The sequence below is a fragment of the Erithacus rubecula genome (genome assembly GCF_903797595.1).
Source record: "Erithacus rubecula genome assembly, chromosome: 8".
Classification (NCBI taxonomy): domain Eukaryota; kingdom Metazoa; phylum Chordata; class Aves; order Passeriformes; family Muscicapidae; genus Erithacus; species Erithacus rubecula.
In genome coordinates this window covers 23,404,595-23,424,224 of record NC_136659.1, presented here as the reverse complement: position 1 = coordinate 23,424,224, position 19,630 = coordinate 23,404,595, and the positions used below count along the sequence as shown (strand labels likewise).

At 36.8% G+C, this 19,630-nt stretch overlaps 1 protein-coding gene across 4 annotated transcripts in view; it reads left to right on the top strand.

The window, feature by feature from the left end:
• Nucleotides 1-19,630, top strand: part of XRCC5 (X-ray repair cross complementing 5) — a gene marked incomplete at its 3' end in the record, with an annotated part of 53,408 nt that overhangs the window by 16,736 nt on the left and 17,042 nt on the right. For all 4 annotated transcript variants that reach the window (XM_079310485.1, XM_079310486.1, XM_079310484.1 and 1 more), the window contains 8 exons: nucleotides 1,281-1,419; nucleotides 3,456-3,568; nucleotides 6,958-7,020; nucleotides 7,695-7,832; nucleotides 8,480-8,570; nucleotides 9,806-9,933; nucleotides 14,021-14,217; nucleotides 18,160-18,250. In XM_079310485.1, the coding sequence (XP_079166611.1) occupies nucleotides 1,281-1,419; nucleotides 3,456-3,568; nucleotides 6,958-7,020; nucleotides 7,695-7,832; nucleotides 8,480-8,570; nucleotides 9,806-9,933; nucleotides 14,021-14,217; nucleotides 18,160-18,250 (960 nt within the window). The remainder of the gene's footprint in view (nucleotides 1-1,280; nucleotides 1,420-3,455; nucleotides 3,569-6,957; nucleotides 7,021-7,694; nucleotides 7,833-8,479; nucleotides 8,571-9,805; nucleotides 9,934-14,020; nucleotides 14,218-18,159; nucleotides 18,251-19,630) is intronic.

The following is a 19,630-nucleotide window of genomic DNA, read 5'->3' as shown; positions in this document are numbered from 1 at the left end:
CAATGATATGTGAGACTTTATGTGTACTACTTAAGCCCTAAGCATGAGAGGAATTTGGACATGTGTGCATAAAATGGTGGGTGTAAATGTTTTACTAGCCATTGTTTCAAATCGCATCTGTTGTTATTTCAGACTTGGAATAAAAAGTATATTTTTTTCACCTTGTTTGTAGTGTTTGGCAGAGCTTGCACCCAGTCTGTTTCTTACAGTTTATATGGCTCCTTTAATCAGTGCTAGAAAAAAGTGAGTGTATTTAAAGGCAGAAAATGTGTAAATTTCTAGTTATAGAGTAGTTAAAAGGTAACTGTGTAGTGTGGCAGTATTGATGGATCTGGTGAGATGGAGATTAATTGTTTGTTGTTTCAACACAAGACTGAACCTGATGTTAGGAAGATGAGGTATATCTGAATACTGAGAGCTGTGTATACTAGCCTTGAAAGACATAAACTTTCTATTTCTAGTTATTAATAATTTTTTTATTAGGCTAGTGAGCCAGACCAGTGCAAATAGACAGAAAGAGTGCCCTCCCAAAGATGTTTACACACAAAATAAAGTAAGTTTGGGAGAATAAGCAACATGAACTGAGTGACTGACCTGAGATTACATAGCAGTCATGCTGACAATCTATTCTGTATTTACTGTTTTCTGCTCAGCTCTACAGTTTTCTTCTCATGTACTAGCTATATCATCAGTTTCACTTAAGACGAGGAAAAGAAAAGCAGTTTTATTTCTCTGTAGCTGGGAAACATTCACTCATTGTAAATACTTATTCCTTCTTTCCCTCCCAAGTCCTATAGTGCAACTGGGATCTTTTTGCCTTTTGGGGAAGTTGCAGTAATATAAGGTATTTTTATCCTGTAGTGTAATATACCTGATAGAAGACTTGGCCAAACAAGCTGAGTGAATATTGAGTCTTAGTGTATCTTTAACATATTTCTTAATGCTTTGTCAAAAGTATTTATGCAGTTGGAGGTAGTAAATTGCATAGCAAGTTACATGGTATCCTGTGACTCAAAGACTTCTGAAAATGGCTTAGCCTACAGGTTTAATGAACAACCAGGACAAGTATGCTGTCAATATGCTACAGTTGGTGTGCTAGGTCTCATACAGATGAAGCAGTGCTGAAAGCATTGTGGTGACAGCCAGAGATGCATTATTTGACAGTCTTTATTGGCCAAACTTTGCAGCATTAAGGCTAAGGATTTTTTGTGTGTTCTGGTAAGTGATCTGGATCCCACTGAAATGTTAACCATTCATTTTTTTTTAATTCTGATACCGAGGTCACAGAAGAGAAGGTGAAGAAAATTTGGTCAATTGTGGATGCCAAAACCCTCAAAAAAGAGGATGTGCAAAAAGAAACTGTTTACTGTTTGAATGATGATGATGAGACAGAAGTTCAGAAAGATGATACTATTCAAGGTACAACATCTTTATGTGCACTCTGAAGACAAAGGGAAGATAATGGCTTGGGCTCTTAGGTCACCTAAGGGTTTCCTAGTCTTCTACCTTGAAGCCTAGCTGTGATCTTAGAATGTAAGCTCAGTAGGTGGGTACAGAGACTGTTACATGAGACTCTTTGTTTTCACATATTTTAAAAAAACCTTACTTTGCCAGTAGTAGAAATAATAATAATAATAATAATAATAGGACTAACAACAACAATAGTAATAATGACAACAGATGGAACTTGGAAGGCACTACAGCTTTCTGACTGTATGCTGTGGAAGGCCATACCTCAGTTCTGTAGTGAGTAGTTCTGCTACCTCTATTCCATGTTTAGATCTTCAGTTGTACTGATAACATGAATGCTTTCATCATGCTGCTTTTTTGTAGATGAGCAAATCCTCTAGTTATTCTGCACTTAGAAGGGTGAAGCCATCAAAGGAAGGTTTAGTGTTCAAGAGTACTAGCTTTACTGTAGGAGCAATCTGAAGTAGTGGTATGCAAAATGCTATTTATGATGTGCAGCTTCTTTCTGAGCAGATTAATTTCCTTAGAGGACTACAGGCCCCAGAAACAGCAGGAAATAGTATACTTACTTTTAAAATGGAGTTAAGCAAATCTGTTTCATTTTTTGTGATTGTATAGATACATTTTTTACTGATTTTTTTCCTTTTCTTTGCTGTTTCAATCCCACACAAGTAGGGCAAGTGTATTAGCTATAAAGAGCAGAAGTATTCAGATAACAGTATAGAGAGTGCTGTCAAATGAATAACATAAATAGAAAATTAGAATAAGCAATTTTTTTTTATTTAATCTATTTCAATTTTAGTATTCCTAGGTATTTCATAGCAATATCAGATAAAGTCCCAAAGACAATGTGACCTTCTTTAAGCGGAAATGATGGTCAAAAAATGGTCTAGTTATGTTTTAAAACTTCAAAACTGCATGTAAAAAAAAATCCAGTTTTTACAGAGAATGCATTTTGAAGGATTTGTGGCTGTTCTCAGCTAATCTTCTGACTGCTTAAATTAGTAAGTAGTTGTGGGATACTAAAAGAAAGAATTGGTGAGCAGTTCAATGTGAACAAAAGAGAAAAGATTTCCCTGTCAGTGGTGTGATATTTCTAGTGCTAAAAGAGCTATTGATGCATCCTGGACTATTGCGATTCTTTTGAGAAATGTCATAATTAGATAATATTTTGTATTTGCAACACCTATACTGAAATTTCTTCCATTCTGTCAGTGTGTTTACTTTTCAGTTTGTAGGAAAATGTATCTTCTTATAGGTATTTCTTCCAGGAATTTATCTGTTTATTCTGCTTTCTTTGCACCTGAGGATCTCATACTTAGTGTGTGGAAATATAATAAAGCAATGACGTTACAGAGAGGATATTATTGGAAGCTGAGATAGGAGAATGAGCAGTGGGAGCAGGTGATACTTCTGAGAAATTGCAGCTTCCTATTTTCTGGGCATAAACCTGTAATGTATGGCATGGGAACTAAAGCACAGACATATATAGGAAGACTAGTTCTGCATACAAAAGTGTTTCTGTTTTCCATTGTGCACCTTGCTTCCCATGTTAGCACATTTTATTCTCTGAATCTTTTCTGGTGTCACCTCGTGTGGTCTGATTTGTGGTATGTTTGAGGTTGCTTGTATTATGTTTGCAGAGAGTGTTGCAATCTGCTTGCTCAAATCTATTCTGATTTGCTTAAATCTATTCTGTGAGCGTAACTTTGTTAGGCAAGATGTTCCCTTATTTTCTTTGCTGCTCTCTGAGGGTGCTTGTGTTACATAAAATGATGTACAAGGAGTGCAACTGCTGTTCGCAAAGTACAAAATGTGTCTATGGGTATTTGGGTTTTTTTTGCTAACAGGGAAAGTAATTTGATGAGCATGTGTGGAACGTAGCTGTGGGGCACGAATGCATTGTTAAAATATTCAGAGAGCTAATTTCAGTGTTAAAATTGTAGGCCCATATGCTTACCAGATGCTCTTCTCTTGTTCTCCAGGTTTTCGGTATGGGAGTGATATAGTTCCTTTTTCCAAGGAAGATGAAGAGCAAATGAAATACAAAACAGAAGGAAAGTGTTTTTCTGTTTTGGGATTCACTAGATCCTCCCAGGTGTGCTAACTCATTTCTTGCTATTCAGCTTCCCGCGTTACTCAAGAAAATTGATCTTGGTTTGAATTCAGTAATGTCATGGTGTTGTATTGGATTTCAATATTGAGAATGGGGCATCTCCACTCAGATATGCAGGGGTGACTTGTTTGCTGATTCTAGTACATGTAAGCAATATGTGGTCTTGTGAAGGAGAGGAACTCATAAATGTGGCCATTGCACTGTCAAGTGAAGCCACAGCTACCAAACTCAGATCTCTGAGAAGTGGAGACAGAGGTATTGTGGTCTCATTTCATCTCACAAACTTCAATGACCTCGTTTCTGTTCAGCTCAGACAGCGCCTTTCTGGGCTTTGTCCAGCCAAGAGTATGGTTGCTTCTTATCAGAAGCTTCTCCTTCAACATTACTTTAATGTTAAAGCAAGCCTGAAAACTGACTCCATTTATTCTCAATTTCTTAAGGATTAGTTTATGAACCATGACTTGCCTCTTCTTTCCATTGTGACAAAACTTAAATGTAGTGAAGACTTCCTAGAACTTAGACAAAAGTAACATTGTTCAAAAACTCTTCATATTTCCATGGGATGCTCTGAGTTTGTAATGCACTTATCTCTACTCGTGATATTGACTTTGCTATTTGTTGTCCCTGACAGTTGTAAGAAACTTACTTTAAGCAAGTACCTTAATAAAAGTTATAGCATAAAGTGATTTCCTTCAGAAAATCCAGGACTCAAGCATTAGCAAAGCCTTAAGCAAAGGCTTAACAAAACTGTTCTTGAAGCAGGACACATGAGGAGAGAATTCAGAGGTGTGAGTGGCAAGTAATTGCTGTGAATGTTAAGCTGCCCCCCATCTTTCTTCTCCAGGATATTGCACAGGGCGACTGAAACGTTATCCATCTTGGAGTTATCCACACCAAGTCCTCTTCATGAGTAAAAACTGAAATGAATTCATAGGATAGTTCTACACCTTCTATTCTGACAACTCTCAGTCCTCCTACTCTTTGAAATCTCTCACTGCCTGAACAAGGTAGAACCCTTGATAAAGGCTTTGTCACCTTTGCCATCTAGGAAAGAGGCTAATGAAATAGGAAGCATATGTGGGAGCTTACTCCCAAATGGATGTAACTAAACATCTTCTTGCTTTACAGTGCAGGTGTCACAGACACCTTGTGCTTGTTTCTAGATTTGTCATTAGACTACCACAGTGCTGTGTTCCAAAACATAATAACCCAGGAGCCGGGAAGTTATGTGATTTGCTGGAATAAGAAGCCAGCCTGGCTGGAAACTGTAACCTGCTCTCTCCTTGGGGACTTTCAGTCTTAGTTGGGTAAGGTGGGAACTTGTGCACTGCAAGTGATTGATCAAGGAAACATCTCATGCTTGAGCTTATGTGCCCTAAATTGGCCAGGGCTGGAGAGGTGTTAGGGAGTGCTACCTCCTGTACCAGAAACCAGAACCATTAAGTGAAACGTGTCTGAATCCAGTGAGACAATTTCTTGGATCTCTTCATACATTATTAGCCTCCAGCTGAGTCTTGCTATTGTCATTTAGTTTTGCAAGATTTATTTCACTGTGTGTAGAGTTTTTTTTTACGCTGGAGGTTGGCCTCCAGCATAATATATAATATATATTATAGAATATATAATAATATATATATATAATATATAATATATGAGGAATATAGTGTTCCTTTGAACAAACTTGTTTCATATGGATTTTTGTTTTACCATTTTTGGTCAGATATGTGGTAATACCTTCAAATACAGTTACTAATTGTAAAGTTACAGTTAATTTTAGTAATGCTTTTTGAGTCACATAAATATGCATAAAATAATTAACAAGCTGTTTTTAAAATTTTTCAATATGCCAGATATTGATTGCTTTTGATTAATTTTTGAGATGTACTTCTCTTGTCTCTGGATTTCATAACAAACAAAAATTATATCTTAGTGTGCTCTGGTCCTGTAGCCAGGAGTAGTTATGCCCAGTAGTAGCTGCACATCTCCTCAGTGGAATAAAATTATTCAGGAATGCTTGCAGGATTATAATTACAGTGTATAGATAATGATATCAGGAAGTTTTTAACTACAGCTGGAATTTTTGAGACCCATGTGTTATCTTAAATTTTGCCTTCTAAATTTTATTGTTTGGAATAATAAAACAGACACTATTCAAATGTATGTTTTATATTAAATTGTTTATTTTAAATCTTTGATGGAAAGATGATTCATTATTGACTAGAAAAATTGGAACAGTTCCAAATATGTAATTAAATAAGGAATAGAACCACCTTGCATTATTTTCCTGAGTTGTTCACAACCCTCAGGAAAGAAGATCAGAGGCCGCTTAAACTTTGATTTTTAATTTATAAGCCATGCCATGTAAATCAAGAAATAATACTTGAAAATATTACAAAGGGACAATTTCTTTGGCAAACAGAGAGGTAGTGTGTGAATCATACAGATCTAGTTATTTATACTATACTGAGCGTAAAATTTCCTGAGCATTTAGAGACAGAACAGGAAGGAGGATTGCAGGTAGAAGAATCTGAGCTGAAGAATTGTGCTGTAGTACAGTAAACATATCTGCTCTGCTGCAGGTTGTCACTGTCTTCAACAGCCTTATGGTAATTTGCTAAATAAAGAAGATAAAAAGATTAAATGAATGAAAGAAAAATCAAAGATATAATGAAGTTAGTTCTGAGACTGTAATTCAAAGAGCTTTTTCTTTAACAAAGAAAGGTTGTTTTAACCAGTGTCCATAGTAGTGTGTGATCTCTGACAGGTCTTCTAGGACTGCAGGGTTTGTGTGTGTGAGCCACTGCAGCTCCAGCTAATCCAGTGATGCCCTTTGAAACTGTTTTTCTTTTTGTTTTTAATTCAGCCATGCTCATGAACAGAATAAACTCTGTTAACAGAAGTGCTTCTTTGCTAGCACAGCTGTCTGTACTCTGAATTGCTGTTGAAGTAGCTTTATTAATTAAGGATGTGACTTTTTGCAGCTCCTTTTTGATGTATCTTTGCTAGAAAAATTTAATAGCATAGGTATGGTGTCAGTTATGTTTAGATCTTGTATTAACTCCTGTAGTTTTCCACGATGACTTTTGAATTACTGAAGTATAATTCAGACTGGTAACAGCTGCCATTAGCACTGTCTTTCATTCCTACCCATCTAGGAAGCTATGAGAATATCCTACCCAATATGACTAATATCCATATTAAGTGATAAATGGAGATCTGAGACATATACAGGGCTTCAACCTCAATGCCCTATAATTAAATTTGGTGGCTTCTGACTTGAGTAATGTCAGTTGTTTTGTAATTTAAATGTGCAGTTAAATTCATGACCTTTTCTTTAGGTCAGGCTAATTCTTGACCATTTGAATCTGTAGATCCAGAGGCATTACTACATGGGCACTCAGGCTCTGAAGGTCTTCGCAGCAAAAGATGATGAGGTAAGGTGAACTGAAGTTTAATGCTGAGTGTATTTTGCTGTAAAACAAAAGAATAGTAGTGATGCTTGAGATTGTCCTGTCTTTCTGATTTAATAAATACTTTTAATGCAACTTCATTGCCCAGTAGGTTAAAAAAGTTGGATTAAACCCCAAATGAATACAGTATCTCTTGAATAATGAAAAACTGGTAGATACTACGTTTGAGCAAGGTTATGAGGAACCTGAACTTGGTGCTTAAGTTGATTCTCATGCAGAGCAACAGTGTGCCCTGTCACTGTTATTTAGAACAGACCTCCATAGTACTGGAAGTAAAAAGCTCAGTGTGGTGCTCTGATATGTTCCTTTAGGGGTCTGACTTCCCTTCCTTTCTCTATCTCTTGTAAAACCTCTGAGAGTTCTCTCTTGTAAAACCTCTGAGAGTTCTTCATACCTCGTGAAAAAGGTGGAACGTGCTGAATCTAAAGTTGGCTCAGCTTTGAATGGATCCACTATCGTGATGAGATTTGACCTTTCTGGTTCTTTGATTTATGAACATGAAAAAATGCTTGTGTTAAAGTTATAGCTGACATGGAAACTAGTCTTGACTAAATCAATGCTTTTGAATTCCCTGATAAAGATATATATTCCATGATTAAGAACTTGCATGATTCTGTAGATTTCTTTTTTCCCTCCAGAATGCAGCGGTTGCTTTTTCCGCGCTTGTTCGTGCATTGGATGAGTTGAAAGTGGTGGCTGTAGTGCGCTATGCTTATGATAGAAGATGCAACCCACAAGTTGGAGTAGCTTTCCCGTATATTAAGGATGCATATGAGGTAATTCTTCTCTCTTACCCTTCTGCAGAGAGGCCCAGAAGGAACACAGCATGTCAGAACTTTTGCAGCATATGTTTCCCCTGATCTTTCTTATGAGAGACTATTGAAAGAGCTAAATATGTATAGCATGGCTGAGCAGTGATGGAGGTGGGGGCGGACACAACAATCTTCAGACTTTTGAGGGGTATAAACATAAAGGATGGAAAGGAATTATTTAGGTGGTATGAACTGGAGGAGGTAATCGAATAAAGAAAAAATGAGGCAGAGAAATGTTTAAAAAACCAAATCCAGCTTTTGACTTTGAAATAGAGTAAGCTGTGATAAAACCTCCCGAAGCACCAATGTATGGGATATTTGAAGCATGGATAATTGGAACTCTGCACAAGAAAAAGGAATAGATGGCTGGGGAGGTCTTTATTCCATGAGTAGAAAAACTTGAGTGTAGCCATCACAATGTGATAAAATGCAACGCTGTGTTTTATTCTGATTAAAACTGCTCTGTAAATATTTTAAGTGTTTTGATGTGTACTGACATTACATCTTCAGATTTTTCTTATGTTTTGTATTGCTCTGATATGGCATTCTGAGGATACTGATGTTTTTTCTTTTTGAGACACTCAGTTGTTTTTCCTTTTCCTCTTGCACAGTGTCTCATCTATGTCCAACTACCCTATATGGAAGACCTAAGACAATATGTATTTTCATCCTTGAAAAACAGTAAAAAATGCATTCCTACAGGTAAGACGTTTGCTGGTCAACTGAAAAAGTAGCCTACTTGTTGTCTTCTAAGATGCTCTAAAAGAGAATATTTGGCTCTCCAATGACAACATAAGTTTTGTTGTTATTTTTTCTTAGGAAAACACCCAGGTATTTGAGCATTCATTATGGTGATGTCATCTTGAAGTGTGAATGTGTATTAAAGCTTTGCCACTTCAGGTGCAGGCTGAGCATACCTAAGTTTGCAGGCAGTGTTTCAACTGTCCTGTCAAATGACTTCTGGCTCGGGTTACAGCATCCTGAGTCTCACAGGATGCTGTGGCAGAGAGCTGAGATTAGTCCTCTATCCTTTGATCTTTCAACTCATTTGTGGGAGCAAATGGCCAAACCTTGTGGGATCTATAGTGTATGATTAGCTAGCTAGAATTAGAACAGAGGCAGCTGCTCTGTTGGTGCAAAGCTGATCCTGTAATCGTTTGCAGTATGGCCTGTTAATATAATGTAGAGAGGCAAAGACAGTGTTTTCTGTGGAGTGTTATTAAGCCATGCATTTATTGGTGCCCAGATTGAGATGGATGGCATCTTTGGAGAACATGAAGCTACACAGAGCTTGACTTGCTGTTCTGAGAGTTTTGCACAGCTATGAGTCTTAAGTGGATCCTTAAACTGAGTCTTAAGGCTTAGTTTAAAATCCACTCCCGCTTCTTTCATTTGTTACGAGATGCATTTAATGGGCACCTGCACATCAGGATACATACAGCATGCTGGTTTGTTTCTGTAGCAGTTTCTGTTTTCTTGCTTGTAACAAATATAAAAACCTGTCTTACCAAAGCAGTAGCTGGCTATTGTGAACTGTGTTCATTTGCAATCATAACTTTAAAAATTTATATTGCGCCATTTAGTTTTGCTAACCAACTGTTCTCCTTATTTTCTAAATGGCCTATAAACCTTCTGTTGCAAATGAAAATATCTTGAAAAAGAAGAAAAGCAAAAGCAGAAAGGCAACAATAATTGAGGTCTTGGGGAAAGGAAAACAGGCTTTATGACTTTACACTGTAGTCCTTAAATAAAGCAGGGCTTTATTATTATTATGTCCATTATCCGTATTCTTTATTGGTGCATCTATAGCTGCACTGTATTCTGTGGCATGTAAAAATCTCACATTGTGAAGCACATCTTCATTTATAAATTGTTTCAAGAAGTGCATCCATCTGCAAGTGTGTTTAATCTTCCTTTGTATGTAATTGCTGCCTTAGCGGATCAGTTATCTGCTGTTGACTCACTGATTGATTCTATGAATTTGGTTCGTGAAGATGGAGAAACTTTTGAGGACCTATTTAAACCCAGCAAGATTCCAAACCCTCATTTTCAGAGGTTGTATCAGGTGAGATGAATTATATGGTATTTTTAAAAAATTTTTTTTCTTAAGATTTTTCACCTTTCTATCTTTCTCTGATTCAAGTTGGAAAGATCTGCATTGTGAGAATGCAGGTATAAATCTCCAGCATTAAAGTGTATGGTAACCAGTGATTCCTGTGTTGTCCCTGACATAGATTTATATTCAAAATTTCTAGTTTCCAGAAAGCAAGGGAAATTATACCTGTTCTGAGGTGTCTACAACAGCATCATGATATTCACAGGCACGTAGACTAGGCAAGTAAAAACTTGCCTCTCAGCATTGTATTGTGGATATAGATTCAGTCTTTGGCTTTTGGACAAAGAGGAAAATTGGCTGAAAATTGGGGATATCTTCAGCTTCTCGTTCTATGTCCCATCTTTTTTCTGAGCATTGTTGCATCTAGCAGTGTTCCAAACCTGGTCAGTCTGAGGTGAACTGGACCAGTAATAAATGGTTATTAACATTGTTGACATTTAAAATGTTCTGTTGGGTGTCTAAGCTGATGCACTTTATGAGCCAGCAGAACAGTTCACACTTCCTGCAGTTGTTACATCAAGCTGTCTCCATTTTGATTTACATTCCTGTCATGTCACGAAGACTTTCATTGCAACTGTGAGGATGAGAGACTTAATTATACATTGGAATTCAAGTGTCTAAAAAAATTACACAGCAAATTTAAAAATAAAGAAAATTATGTTGCAATTTAAGCAACTGCAGAATTGTACTGTATACAGAACGATGGAGATGTGTTGAATGTGTGACTCTGTTCTGAAAATTGACCAAAAATGGTATTATAGCAATCATTTTCATCATATCTCAGCAGTTCCATATTATTTATTTCAGTTTAACAGTAGGACAAGGATGCTTTTTTAAATTAAGAAAACTTACCCTAGCTTCCCAAAGCCTTGCTTCCTCAGTGTTGTCAAAATAACCAAAGGATCTGAAGGTCAATGTGTGTTTCAGGAACACATGTAAGCCCACTGTCTTCAAATCTTACTCTGATTGACACCCGAAGAACTTGGTGTTCTCATCAAGTTCTGTCAGTCATATTGACAAGACAGAGTGTAACTGCATGCAAAATTTGATCAGTTGGAGGTTGTTGCAGGGCAGGAACTTAAAATGAACTGACCTCTGCACAACTCTTATTTTAGGAAGAATTTTTAAGCTTGGATATTGCAAAACTTTGCTTTGCTTATGAAGGTAATACTTGGGGGATAGAATTTCCTCTGTTATATTGCTAGATAGAGTTTTGCATTCTTTTGGTTTAGTGGATGTCAACCATCAGTGTAAGATGATTTTTTTAGGTGTGCTGTTTGTCTTCTGAAACTGTGATGGTCTTGTTCCAGCACTTGAGTCAATTGCTGCTGGAAGAGAGTAGCTGAGTAACTTGCCAATTTCCTTAAAGCCTAATGGGATTTTGTAAGGGTGAGTGCTATTGGTAGAAAAAGTATTTATTGACTGAATGTATGGGGTAGAATACATAGAATAGAATAGTTTCTGCCTTTGCTGTTCAGAAAGCCCTAAACTGTCAGTCCTATTAGTGTTTTCTTTTGGCAGCACAGAGCCCCATTTGTTTGTCTTATTATAAAATTGCTATTAATCTATGTAAGTTGTTCTCTCCTTTCCTGCAAAAATGTTCCAGATTACTAGTTAATTGCTAGTATTGTGCTCTTTAGTTCAAGTGGCACTGCTGGTTCCATAAGAACTGTGAAGAAAAATTCTGCATCATCTTTTGACTGTAGCCAGTAAGTGGATTGGGCTGAATAGAACCTATAAATGGTTCTGAAAAATAACTCTGAAGAAAAGGATAAACTCCTACTTCACTTCCTTGCTTTGTTGCCTCATGAAGATATTTGGAATGATAAGTGACAAGAGACAGAATTTAAACAAAAACATCAAGCTGAATTATATCTCTGGAGGTAGTGGTAGGCATCAGGAAATGACAGAGTGGGTGAGAAGTAGTTGTTAATGCTTGCTCTGGAGTGGAAGAGGAGGAATATCCTATATCTAGACTTTCAACTTTCATTCCTTGTTTCCAGAAAAAACTAACTGAACTTCTGTAGCTTTTGTAGTGGCAAACCTCCAACATTATTCTTTGAGTTATCCATTTAAAATACAGATACTTGGAGCAGCTAAAATGTTTAGGGAATGCAGTGCATTTTATTTGTTAGCCAAATAAACAAGTTGCTCAACAATGGTGGTTCTGTACAGAGATGAATCTGTTACTCTCTTGGTGCATATATGTCCTTGCTTATCATGGAATTAATGATGTGAAACTCCCTTCATTACATCCATTGACCAGTATCTTGGTGTGACCCCTGTTCCTGAAAGCTGGCTGTGTCTCTAGAAATGGAAATATAAGAAATCAGGAAGAGCAATGAAGGGCTTTGAATGGAATGATGAATGCAAAGCAATGAATGGAGCAGTGAGTCTGCAAGGCAGTGGCAGTGTGGGTTGCCTTGTAGCTGTGAAGGTAGGAGTGGTTCTTGCTGGGCATGAAAGGAAGGGGGAACAAGGTTGAGGGACGGTGTTGGTTTAGAAACTCCAGATTGTCTGTTTAACTTAATCTCCATTTAGCAGCTGAGTTTTGACAGTACCTGCCATCTCTGCTTTCAGATGTAGTCATCTACTTTAAAAACAGGTAAAAGTGGATGCTGTGGCCACTCAGTCTGCTCAGCTCCTGCAGCTGCACATATAAAGATTTAAGTTATAAAAGCCTGGAACACATAGGCGTAACAGGGTTTTTTTTTGCTTTGTTAGTTTAATTCAATTACCTAACTTTTAAAATATTTTTTGTAGCACAAGAGTCATTACTGCAGCTTCCAGACACATTTTTACTCTTTCAAAATAATTGTGCCTTAAATCATTACGAGTGTTTCCAAATCAGTAGCCTTGTACAACTGCCTCCTTTTGACAGTATGTTCTAATATGGTCTGGAATCTTAATGGCAGCCTGAAAATGCATCAGTATTGATGTGTCACATATTGTCCCAATTTTCTGTATTGGCGGCTTTCCAATATAAATAGCAGCTTTTATTCACTTTGATTTTGTTTTCTAAATTAATGTCATTTCTGACAGCCAACGGGGGAGCAAATCTCTGCTGTATTTCTAGTTTATTGAGTAGGTACCTTGACATGGGTTTCTAATGCACCCGGTACAATCGGCACAGAAAAAAATTGTCTCCTTTGTATATTACATTTTGATGTGTTTGTGTGCATGCACTAGTATCTGTTATTTATAAATGCACATACCTCTCTACTGCTATCCCACACTTCAGAGAATTGTAAAGATATTTGCTTTGTTTTCAAAACCCTCCGTGGAATTTCTGTAGCCTGCCTCATTAACCTCGTCTCTCCCCCTCTGCTTGGCTCCCTGACTGTGTGCACTGACTCTACACTTGGGTGAAAAATCCCTCTCTGTAGCTCTCACCATCTGTTCCAACTTTGTGCATCTGTCAGGCCCCTTCATTCCCTATTCCTTTCAAAGCTAGGCTCCAAACATACATCTATTCTGTGTCTCACCTGTGTACATTTAGTATTCTTTCTTTTTATTTCCATTCTCTTTTTAGCTTCTGAACATTCCTCCTGTATGCATACTGAGTTTTATTGACCAAGAAGAAATATTTTCTTTGAGGGACATTAAACTGTTACAATAACTGTAATGTGTGGTTGGGATAGATCTCATTTACTTAATTTTGAAATGTATAGAAATCTCTCCCCTGTGACTGTTTTATAAGAGAACTGCTTTTTAAAGGTAGAGTAAAATATGGTCAGTTGCAGATGACTGTTTCATTCTTGGGATTTTTCTAATAATTTTCGTAGAACTCATTCCAGTGAGTGTGAGAACACTTATCTGCATCAGTATTCTTGTTTAATATCATTAATATGCTCCTTTAACAGTTGATCATAGACTTTCAATTCACTGTGAGGCAGAATATTTTTTAGCAATACAAAGGTACTATGTTTAATATGGAAGATATTTTGCAGTTACCATATGGTGTACAGGAATTTCATTAAAAGTTTTCAATATAATTGAAAGTTCTATTTTGCCCAGACTGTTTTGCTTCTTGCAGTGTTTGCAGCACAAGGCTTTTCACCCTGATAAGCCACTGCCACCAATAGAGCAGCACCTTTTAGAAATGCTGGAGATGCCTTGTGTGGTAAGAGAAAGGTGTCAGGCTCCTCTGGAAAGAGTAAAAGCACTTTTCCCCCTGAAGGAAGTTGGCAAGAAAAAAGAAGAGAAGACTGCACAAGACATCTTCAAAGACAAGTAAGTTGGAGATGTATTATGGATTTTTCTGAAACTTTTTTTTTTTACACTTCAGGTTGTTTTTGCTGGTTGAAGCAGGTCAGAATCTTTTGAACAGAAAATCAATGAGTTACACACTGGAAAAAATGCTGATGGATAGAGAATATTGTGGTGCTACAGAATGTCTGGAGTATTTTGTGAATAGTTGTAGTCATACTGTTGCAGTGCAGGGCACACTAGGAACCAGTGTAAAAGTTCCTCATGTCTGTATTTGCTGTCACAGGATCACAAAATCCAGCAGGTTGGAATGGACCACAGGAGGCTTCTTGGTCAACCTATTGCTCAAAGACCACCTGTGAGATCTAAGGAGGAATTCCTCCAGTCTGGCCATGAAAACCTTCAGGGTTTGTACATCCTTCCTGGGCAACCTGTTACATTGCTTCCTGCCTCCTGGGCAAACAGTTTGTCCTAGAGGTGGTTATAAAACAGTTCAAATGACACTAACAGAGGGTCTAATTTAGTTTAGAATAAATGCCATGGTGTTTTAAATTTAGCCATAAAGTTGAGCCTTCCTTCTCAGCATGCTTGATTTAGGTAATTGCCAAGCTTTCATTTTGAATATCAAAAGAAAAGTAGTTTCATTATTATCTGCTGTGCAATTAGTGTGGTTTGTCTCAAAAAAAAAAAATCAAGCTGTTATAGACTCTTCCTGGAACAGCTATTGTTTGAACAGTTTTAAGACAGAGTATTTTTGTTATTATTGAACATATTGTGTTTAGTTTATTTGTGCTGCAGATAGGAAGAATAAATGCTAAATGGATACAGCAGTTGTACTGTCACCCCAGCCAAATCAATTTGTGTAAACAAAATCTGCTTCTTAGAAATTAATGTATTGAAATCTATAATATAACTAGTGGGTCCCTGAGGTGCTGGAGTGTTCTCAGTTAGTTTTTTCTTGTCATTTTTGTTTCAGTCCTTTCAGCACTAGGAATGATGTCTTTGAGGTGTTTTGAGCTGTTATTAGCTCAGCTGTTGTCATTTCCTCTGGGTTGGGTAGAGCTTCTTCAGCTCCTCATGTCTTCTTTGGGAAGATGTGACACAAGACTCCTTGCTTTGGTGCTTGAGACTAATGACCACATTCCTCTCTACACACTGGGAAACATCTGGCTTTTTTGTTGTTGCTGCTGCTAATTTCAATGTGTTCCTGTTGCCTTAATGTGTCTGTGAATTCTTACTGATTACATGGGGCATTACAATGATTTTTTTTTTAAAAATTGTAAAGAAAGTGAAAGGATACAGACTCAACTATGCAAAGAAGAATGAATGGCACTTAAGAATTTTTTAAAATTGCAGAAAAATAGTATTTCTGTAGTAATGAGTGGGACTGGTAGTGTTTTATCATTGCTGCAATAGCAGTCTTAAGTGTATGTTTTTTTCTGTGTTTGGGGAAGAGCTGAGATGATACAATTTAATCACTGGATAAAGAAGAATACATCACTCTGCAACTATGATTAAGAAAAATATTAATCAACAGAGGCAGTGGCACAGGTTGCCCAGAGAGGTTGTGGATGCCCCTTCTGGGCAGTGTTCAGAGCCAGGCTGGATGGGGCTTTAGGCAGCCTGGTTTAGTAGATGTCCCTGCCCCATGGCAGGGGTGTAGGAAGTGGGTGATCTTTAAGGTACCTTCCAACCCAAACCATTCTGTGATTCTAAATGCTATGGTTCTATGAGATTCAGCTCATTAATACTAAGATACAGGTTGCATTGAAGTGTTTGGGAAAAGTTGTTTAGAAGATGTCTTAACCATTATTTTTGTTTTCTCAAACTGATATGAATCTCCTGTCATCATATTGACTCTGTTAATATTTAAGGTCTAATAAGACTAAAGCAGCAAAATTGTAGCATGATATCTTAATAGAGGTTTCAGTATTCATTTGTATCACTTTTGCTTAAGATCTATATAGTCTTTAAAAACTTCCAGTAAAATAGAAGACATTTTACTTTTTCCTTTTGAGATTGGCAGTGGAGGGGCTGTTATCTCATCTAGCTTTGTAGGATGTGAGAGGCTTCTATATTAATGTAGAAGTGGGTGTTTTAAATTAATCCCTTATTTTATTAATTTTTCTCAAATAGTAATTGCACGTTTTGCAGTTTAAAAATACTGCTAATCAGTGCATATTCTAAATGTCAGATCCTTGGCTGGTATAAATGGCTATGGATTCATTAGTTTCTGCTGTGCTGCACTGATTAATGACAACTGTAGATTTGGTCCTAGGCTGTTAAATGCAGCATCATCATTTATTTTCTCCTTCCTCCAATCCCAAAGCATTTTGAATCAGTAAAAATAATGCAGGAGGAAAAAGGAGAAAAATGATTGCCATATACTTTTGGAGGAAAATATTCTAAAAGAGAATTTTTGTTGTTCTTTATACCTTTCATAAAACCATGTTAATATACAAGATTTTTAGTTCCAATAGAGCTTCTAAACTCTCTGGTGCTGATAAGTATTAGTTTCTCCTTTTACAGAGAGACACACTGGATGTTCAAAACAATCAAGCAACTTGTTCAAGGTTAGCCAGAAAGTCAGAGTTGAGATTAAGCAAAGGTATCCTATCATTGTCCTTAGGCATAACTGAAGTCATCATTTCTCCTAGACTGATAAGTAAGGTTATGCTGAATGACAGGAGCTGCTGAGGAGATGGGATTTCATTTTGGTAGTGACAAAATTAAGTAAAGGACAGAGGAGATTGCTGAAACAAAGTGAGATAGACAATGATTGTAAAGTGGGGGGAGGAGTGTGCTATAGAAAGCAAAAAGGAAGACTCCACAAGTTCTTTCTGATAGTTGATTGCTTCTGTAATGTGCAATGCAGTTTTTGCAATCAGTTCTAATCTTGCAGAATGAAAAGTGGCTCCTAGTCCAGGACCTCTGACTTTGTCCCTACATCATCAAGCAGTTTCTTCTTTTCACAGTAGTAGAATTTTTCAGAAGAACTTGTTACTTTGTTTTGGGATTCCCTGAACACAGATCCTGCCCTTTGGGTTGCTGAGTAGCTTTCAGTCATTTTAAACTGAAATCAATTCATCTCTGTCAGTAGCTTGACAGCATCTGATTTTCTTCCCGTTTTGTGATTATCTGGATTTTCTTCTGTTGCTGAGATGTGCTCTAAAGTGTAGCATGTTACAAGTCAGAGTTAAGTTCCTAGTTTGAATGTATACCTTTCTCTGTTACCTGTAAGGGCAAAACAAGAAACTAGCCCAAAATCACAATTAGCTTTATAAAAATAATAAAGAGTCTTTTGAAAGCATTTTGAGATGTAGCTTAAATTGTCCTAAGAGAGTTCTGTTCTGCTTAACTGGAGTTTGTCTAGCAGGTTTTAACAAATATAAGGTTTACAGAGCTCTTGTGCTGATGGAGAGTAGTGGTCATAAGACTCAAAAGCCACTGTGTAAACAGGTTTGTATTAGCTATAAATTCCAGGGCAGGATCTAGCAGGTAGTGATTGAACAGTAAATTAATGTCTTACTAAAATGGTCAATTTTCACTGGCATTTCATGTACAGGAAAAAATCTAGTGAGAATACCAAATGTCATGTTATATATACTGTAAATTATCATGGTTCACTCAACATAGAGGTTTCAAATAAAATGTTGGGATATATTCTGTATTCCGAAAGATGAAGATCTCTGTAAGGAAATTCACACCTGAAATAAGCACTAAGAATCTCATACCTTCAACAAGTGATGCCTTTGCTGTATGCTAAGATGAAGTTTGATCTCTGTTTCTACCATCTGGTTTGTGGAGCCCAAGGGAAAAATGAAGCATGGTTAAGTGTTGATTTTGGAACAGTTATGTAATGAAGTTTAGTTCAGTATATATTTCATTAATTTAATGACTCCTAGTTGGTAGGCAGGACAATCTTCTTCAAGTGTTTATATTAATTTTTGTCCTTCTCATTTGCAGCGAAGATGAACCCAGCCTTAAGAAACCAAAAATTGAAGATGAGGAAGGGAGCTTTAGCATTATGAAACTTGCTGAAGGCACTATCACCTCTGTAAGCATATTTTTACAAATCTGATTAATAGAGGAGAAGATTAATTCTTTAAGTCTGTTATAGTGAATATACAGATTTCCTGATAAAAGGAGAGTTTCTAGCTGAAACATGACTGAAATACTGTCTGCTTGTACATTTGATACTTTGCTAGAGATTGTAAAGACAACTTTCTTTTCCCTTAGGCATGTGTTAGCACAAGTTTCTATCAGTCGTGGATATTTTAGGACAAAATTCTCTCCTAATGTTTAGAACTCTAAAAGGAAAGCCTGAGGATCCAAAGAAAACGGAATTGGAGCTCAGTGGTTGAATTTTTTTCTTGCTGTCTTTCATATCTCCTTACATAGAAATTGCCTCTGTATATTTAATCAAAAGTATTGCTGTGATTTTAGACATTGTTCTCTGTATTAATTTAGGGTCTAAATCAGAGATTTGGTTTCATCTTGCCACTTGATCTAACTTATAATTTTGTGGGTAGATGAAACCTGTATTGTAACTGTGTACCTTCCTTTATTTGACATTTTCTTATTATAAAAAGCATTAACACTGAGCTAATTTCTCTTGTTTTCAATTGTACTATTCTTTAAGGTTCATTTTGAAAAAAAGCATTATTGATACTTATAAAAATAGCTAAAGTCTAAAAAGATTTCAGTGTTCTGCACTCCTAATATAATTTTCTGGTATTTCCTAAAGAGTGGCATTGCTAGATCTTAAAGAAATACAGTGAGACCAAGCAATCTTACTGCAAAGTCCATGAATTATTTTGACAGCAAATCATAAAAAAGTGTAGGATAATTATAATTGCTCATAGGAAATTTAAAGTAATGTAGGGTTTTTTTGGGTTTTTTTCCCCCCTCAATTTTAAAGCATCTATTTTTCAGTGTTTATTTATATTTGACCTGTTTTAATTCCTTTGAAAGGTTTCTGCAGTTGCATGCCCATTTAGAGCTTTGGCTTTAAGATGTCAGACTCTTCTAGATGATTTAAGTGTAAGCTTCTGATTTTGAGGTTCCTGTTGGAGTGGCAAGCCCCTGATTCTCTACCCACGTGCTTGGGAGCTCACACTCCTCATTGAGCATCTGGTGAGATTAGGGAGGTCTGAGAGGTCTGTGCTACAGAAGATCTCAAAGCTGACCTAGCAGAAAACCTGAATTGTTGTGTTTCTATCCTCTCTGCACCAGAGAAGTGGTCAGCTTGTAACAGTGCAGCAGAGTGAGTTCATCTTATTCATGTCATAACCTGACTTTGCAGGAGTACTGTGCATTAACACACTTCATAAGAATTGCATTTTCTGAATGCAGAGAAATACACAGCTTCTGTTTTCATATTGAAATAAGAAGGAATTTAAAGATCCTTGTTGCCTGACAAGAAGAAAGAGATGGA